General features: G+C 41.5%; 1 protein-coding gene across 4 annotated transcripts in view; it reads left to right on the forward strand.

The window, feature by feature from the left end:
• Nucleotides 1-6,204, forward strand: part of loxl2b (lysyl oxidase-like 2b) — a 43,285-nt gene extending 37,081 nt beyond the window's left edge. Inside the window, exons 9-15 of one of the 4 annotated variants that reach the window (XM_088301620.1) lie at nt 434-599; nt 1,480-1,720; nt 2,116-2,231; nt 3,406-3,542; nt 3,617-3,728; nt 4,982-5,048; nt 5,203-6,204. In XM_088301620.1, coding sequence (XP_088157746.1) covers nt 434-599; nt 1,480-1,720; nt 2,116-2,231; nt 3,406-3,542; nt 3,617-3,728; nt 4,982-5,048; nt 5,203-5,347 — 984 coding nt within the window. In that variant the 3' untranslated portion in view covers nt 5,348-6,204. Of the gene's footprint in view, nt 1-433; nt 600-1,479; nt 1,721-2,115; nt 2,232-3,405; nt 3,543-3,616; nt 3,729-4,498; nt 4,649-4,981 lie in introns of those variants that run through there. The other 3 variants (XM_088301622.1, XM_088301629.1, XM_088301621.1) reach the window with 3 other exon arrangements.
• The last annotated feature ends 465 nt before the right edge of the window (nt 6,205-6,669 follow it).

A 6,669-nucleotide genomic window follows, 5' to 3' on the forward strand; every position in this document is an offset into this window, starting at 1 on the left:
AAAATGATTTTGTTGAATTTGTTTTATTTGTTCAAATGTCAGTTCTGTTTGAAAAAATTATTTTGTTATTTGTAAACCGTGGTGTGGGCGGCACGGAGGCCGACTGGTTAGCATGATGGTCTCACAGTGAGAGACAGCATTGGTCGTGGGTTCAATCCCGGCTCCGGCCATCCTGTGTGGAGTTTGCATGTTCTCCCCGTGTCTGCGTGGGTTTCCTCCCACATTCCAAAAACATGCATGGCAGGCTGATTGAACACTCTAAATTGCCCCTAGGTATGAGTGTGAGTGTGAGTGCGGATGGTTGTTCGTCTCTGTGTGCCCTGCGATTGGCTGGCAACCAGTTCAGGGTGTCCCCCGCCTACAGACCCTAGTGAGGAGCAGCGGTATTGAAAATGGATGGATGGATTAACCCGTGTGTCTCTTTTCCCAACAGGAGACATGGCACTGGCAAGGCGAGGTGAGTGCAGACAGTGTGGTGATGAGTGGAGTTCGCTGCTCTGGTACTGAGATGTCTCTATCCCACTGTCTGCACCATGGAGACCACCTCACCTGCTCCAAAGGTGGTGGCCGCAATGCCGCTGGAGTCTCCTGCTCGGAGAGTAAGATGCCCGAGATTTTTATTTATTTATGTTTTGTTTGTGATTTGCTATTCACAATTCACCTATTCCCATTCTTTTTTTAACCTATCCTCCGTTATTTGCTGAAAGACTCACCTATTCACAGTTTCAGTTACGTTTCAGGACTGATAACACTAATTAACCATTCGTGATTCTGAGGACACTAATTGTTGACGATCTGGAGGTGGAATTCGTCAAATACTCATGGCTGGGACACTGTCCCCTGCAAATAACGAGGGATGCGCATTCATACTACAGGTTGTCATTGTCAGGTTTCAACTTGGGGGAGGAATCAAGTGCAGGAAAGAAGAAAGGACTTGATTTAATTTGACAAAAACAATATGGCAATCAAGGAACTGGGATATACAAAAATGATACAAAATGTACTAAACAAGAAACAAAACAAACACTTGGAAAACATGACTTGAAGAAACCCAAAAGCAACAAGACATAACACGGACAAAGGACAACTGACATAGACAATGAACCCATAGGAACCGGGAACTAAATACAAACAAATTAATGAGACAACGAGGAACACCTGGGCAAGACACAGAGGGTTGGAGGGAGCTGATTAGCTTACACAAGGGACCCGGATGACAAGCACAGGTGTACACACACTAACGAGACACACGAAGAAACACGAGGAAAACCTGAAACTAAATACTAAACCAAAAGCAACCGAAACAGATCATGACATCAATCTTGCTGGTGAACTAGCCCGCCATTTGGCTCAGCATGAGACTTTCTTGCTATGAGGCAATCCACTGAGACGGTCTGGTGCTTGCTAGCGCACGTGTATCACATCACATTCACCTGTTCAACCCTGCCTTTGCTTCATCCTTCATTGTTGTCCCACCAGCGGCCCCTGACCTGGTGCTGAACCCTCAAGCAGTGGAGCAGACCACCTACATGGAGGACAGGCCCATGTTCATGCTGCAGTGTGCGTTTGAGGAGGAGTGCCTGTCCTCCTCCTCCAAAGAGATGCCTGCCAACTCCTACCGCCGGCTGCTGCGCTTCTCCTCTCAGATCCACAACAACGGCCAGTCCGACTTCCGGCCTAAAGCTGACCGACAGTCTTGGGTGTGGCATGACTGTCATAGGTCAGTTGCTGATTCCAGATGTTTCCGTTTGCTCCATGAAGCATGTACCATTTTAATTGTCTATGCCACGTAAACCTCCGCTGTATACATATTATTTTGATCTTTTTCCTGATCGCTAGAAAAACGCATTCGGCTTCATTCTGACATCCTCTCTTGATTTGTGCTGTCAGGCAACAAGAAGCACACATTCTCGTGCCCCTAAATTGACCTTAAATTGGAAGCAGGAGCTTCTTAAAAAAGCAAAAGCAATTTTTTTTTTTTCTTGACAGCTCCACTCCAGGGTTCACGACTTTTGTTGACATCTTTTGCTTTGATGCAGGATATTTTTGCATTCACAGTACTGCGTCGGAACTTTGTTGTAAAAACTGTGTGCGTGTGTATGTGTGTGTCGATAGGCATTATCACAGCATGGAAGTGTTTACGATCTATGACCTGTTCAGTCTGAATGGAACCAAAGTTGCAGAAGGACATAAAGCCAGTTTTTGTCTGGAAGACTCAGAGTGTGATGAAGGTAGGAATTTCTTCTCAATAGGTTTTTTACTTCAGATTTTCACGATACCTGTATTAAATATTCTCTCAATAATCTCGTTTTAGTTTTAGGTTATTTACCTGACATGTTTTGGCGGCAGTCTTTTGCCTTCTTCAGAGTGACACTCTGAAAACAACCTAAAACCTCCTTGTCTAAAAAAAAATGAGTTGAATTAAAAATAAGAGAAATAAATGAACTCTATACAGTCACAGTAATCGTTTTTCACGGTTAACAGGGACCGGAACCCCTGCGAAAAGTGAAAAATCGCGAAATAGATTTTTTTTTATTTGGGTGAGTTACTCCTTTATAAGGCAGTGAAACACCCCGACATGATCCCGAAACTTCTAAATACATGTTACGCAAGAAATGTAACTTTGAAACTGCAAAATGAAGAATGAATACGAAGCTGCAGACTGCGAATGGAGCGTGAACTATAATCTCGGCGGAACATTGACGAATAACTATGTTGAAATTTCATTTTCATCCTAAATTTGGCTTAGTTTAACTAGAATCCCGCTGTGCACTTTTGCCAAAGATACAATCCTAGGAGATTAATGGATGTTTAAATCCTTGTTGTTGATGTTGTTGTGCAAAGCAAAGGTTACTGTCATTACTTCTCCTCTTGCTGCTTTTGCTGTTTCTTCTTTGTTGTCTTCTCGCTTTGCTCTTCTTTTCAAGAAAAACACTGTTTAACTGAGGTAATCATCGGCTAACATTCACTTTGCACAATCACATCAACAAGATAAAAATGTGATGCGGGATTCTATTTCAGGTCAGCTGCTTTCACACAGACTTTAACATAGTGTGGAGAAGCTGTACAGATAATGGATGGATTTGCTGTTTTTTTTTTTTTTTGGTGGTCCTTGTGCTATGCTGGTTGAATGAAATATGCTGCCTCCAAGTGACCTAAAAGACTACACTATATCTCTGCAATATCATTTGCAGAACACATTTGATTTTACTCTTGGACGACGGTGAAAATTTTTTAAAATGCTATTTAAAAATTTCAAGTAAATTAAACAATACACATATTAAGAATGTGAGACTGCTTACGACGTATTACAGATACTTCAGATCATTTTTTTTTTGTCTTGTGTGTCAAGTGCTGAAGTTTTGTGTGACTTTGGTGGCATATGTTTTTCTTATCTTCTTGCAGGCATCGAAAAGAAATATGAATGTGAGAATTTTGGAGAGCAGGGCATCACTGTGGGCTGCTGGGACACATACAGGCATGACATTGATTGCCAATGGATTGACATCACGGACATAAAACCTGGAGATTACATTTTCCAAGTAAGTTTACTGTCCACATTTGTCTCTTTTTAAATTATTGTATTATAAAAATCGTTAACATCTCCTTTATACAGATAATAATCAATCCAAACTATGAAGTACCAGAGTCTGATTACACCAATAACATCATGAAATGTAGATGTCGATATGATGGTCATCGCGTGTGGATGTACAGCTGTCACAATGGTAAGTATATTAAAACATACATGTAGTGTGTAGTATGACATTGTACAAAATGAGGGGAAATTCGCAAAAATAAATGGAAACCATTTACTACTGTACTATAAGGGTACATGATGAACACAGAATTACTACTATAATCTCTTCTCACGAACCTCGCACACGCGCAGCGACCTTCACTGAAAGTTTCAGTGTATAATAAACCGACTATCTGTGGAAGAGAAAGGTCCTTACTTCTCTGCAAAATCATTTCAAATTATCCCGCTAAGCCTTGAAGCAGTATGGAGGTAAACAAGCATTACAAAAAAAAAAAACAATCATTCAAGTAACACAATTATAGCAATGAAAAGAAGAGGGGGAGCAATGTCATCCCTAAAGAATTGGGCCGTGTAAATGGGGGGTCACGGTTCAAGGCTGAACACCGAACCCGCCCAAAATCGGCTGGTAGCCACTATTTGTGCGGCCCATCATCCTGACTTCCTGTCTTTGTGTGTGCGTGTTGAACAAAAAGATTCAGTTGAGTCGAAATAGAATTTCCATTGAGGGCTGACAGAGACCTTGGTTCAGTTCCTACTCAGTGAGTTTGAATAGTTGTTTGTCTGGCGAGGTGCCCTGTCATTGAAAATGTCCTGGGTGCAGTCTGCCCTTTGTCAAATGCGATTGGGTCCAGCTCGCCACAACCCTGAGCAGGATAAGCAGTATAGAAAAAGGATGGATTTTAATTCAGTTTGAACTCATAGATTTAAAATTGGCAAACTTGTATTGCGCTTATATAGAAGACCTTCAGTGCAAAGCCGACTTCCACCAAGGCCGAGCAATCGCACTTTGGAGCGGCATTAAATTGTACAAGAAAAAACTAATTCTCAACTCAACATAATGTGTGTACATTTTGTCAATAAATTTGATTCACTTCCCTAATATTAAATAATTGAATTTGGCTCTCTGTGATAATGAAAATGAAAAGGACCCTACATTTTGAATTTGTGTTTTTATCCATATTTGCACCAAAAATGATGACCTCTATGGAAATTGCTATGGTACTTTTTGCCATTTTTAACAAAAATGACCTCAGTGGTAATATTTAGTATATTGATTCTTCTCTTAAGATGAACCAATGAAATATTCCAATGAGTGCTCACTAACAAAAATTCTGCACATCATTTATTTGAAATTCCTTTAAGGATGAGCTACAATATTGGCAATAGATGTTACGTAACGAAAAAGAGTTGATGTTAAAAGTGCCTGTACTTCTTTGCAAGGTGGCTCGTTAAGCACTGAAACAGAGCAGACATTCCCGGGCCTCCTCAACAATCAGATCACCCACAGGTAAAAAAAAACAAAACAAAACAAAAAAAAAACACACACACACACACACACCAGCCATTCACCCTCCATCAGGGAGACCCTCTGAAGCCACTACCCGTCTCCACCTGGGGGTGCATACCTCCTACCAGCCTCGGACTTCATGTTATCGCCACAGAAAAAAAGAGAGAGAAGAACAGCTCCAGCTCCATTGTGACCATCCTACCTGCTCAAGAGCTGCTGATGGAATGTGTGTCATGGGAAGCTCATCAAGAGTGTGCAGCACTGGAGAAAAACAACCTCCTGCAGGCTTCTCGTTTTAAAGCGTTCCTGTGTTATTTAATGTCGTGGGCTCAGTGACTGCAAGGGATTTGGGCTTTCAGGCCTGCTGTGCTTCCTTCCACATGTTTTCAAAATTTACATTTTCCATACACTGAAGCGACTGCAAAAATGAACAGTGCATTTAATGATCAAAGCAAATCAATTCCTCCTCAGTCTTTGTTTCTTTGTATAATCTTGCTTCAATCATCCAATCCTCTGTGGGTGGTTCACCAACACACACGATAAAGACAAATGTATTGGGACTAAAGGCCTTTACACTTATGGGAGCTATTTCAAACCAAAACAATAACACAAAAATACCTTTGCAAGATAGCTGGGTTCCTTCTTCGGCGTTGTGTCGATGGAAATGTTCATCCATTTACCCAGAAGACAATTTCAGAGGTCATGTTGGATAAGAAGGCGTGGCTCAAATTATTGCTTCTAGCTCATCCCAAAGGTGCTTGATGTCGTCGACTGCAGGGCTTTGAAGTTCCTCCGCACCTCTCCAATCATATCCAGCACCCTTATGGGCCTTGCTTTGTGCACTTGCATGCTTGCAACAAAAAGAGCCTTTTCAAACACTGCCCACTTTGGAATCAAAGAATTATCCATTTTCTCTGGCTATGAATTAGAATCAATCCAAATTAAAGCAGGGGTCCTCAATCCTTTTCCTTGAGGACAGGTGTCTAGTGATGGGAAAATTAAGCTTCATTTCATTTTATTTCATTCAACTGATTTGCTTCATGAACCAGTTGTTGTATTTTTGTGACCTCTAGATGGCACAGTTGGTTTAAATAAAAGGTTTCAAAAAAATGGCCAGTCAGTGTGCTTTCAGCCCAATGTTGAACAGAGAGTGCCATCTACAGGAGTCCCAAAATACTACAACAGGTTCATAAATGGTCCCCATTGTGGGACTAATAAAGGCCATCTTTATCTTTATCTTGAAGCAGATAGGAAGCTTGATTTACCTATCACTACCGGTGTCTTGTGTATTTCCCATTTCTCCGTGCTGCAACACATCTGATTCAAATGATCAGGATCAACAGGGTGAGATGGAAAACAGGCAGGACTGCGGCCCTCGAGGAACAGGATTGAGGACCCCTGAAAAAAGGTGTCCCAACCGTCGATTGATCAAAGAGGTGTGTCCCAAGACATTTGTCAACTTGAGAGAGAGAGAGAGAGAAAAGGTGTGTGTTTTCTTTGTGCGTGGAGCTTACTCTTGCGCTTATTGTTGGACTACAGACTAAATTGACACAGTAGAGAACAATTTCACATACAAAAAGACCTCCAACCACAATAGATGATTACTGCATGTTGCCGAAAG

The sequence above is a fragment of the Idiotropiscis lumnitzeri genome, chromosome 1 (genome assembly GCF_059441095.1).
Source record: "Idiotropiscis lumnitzeri isolate Australia: NSW breed Sydney's pygmy pipehorse chromosome 1, RoL_Ilum_1.0, whole genome shotgun sequence".
Classification (NCBI taxonomy): Eukaryota; Metazoa; Chordata; class Actinopteri; order Syngnathiformes; family Syngnathidae; genus Idiotropiscis; species Idiotropiscis lumnitzeri.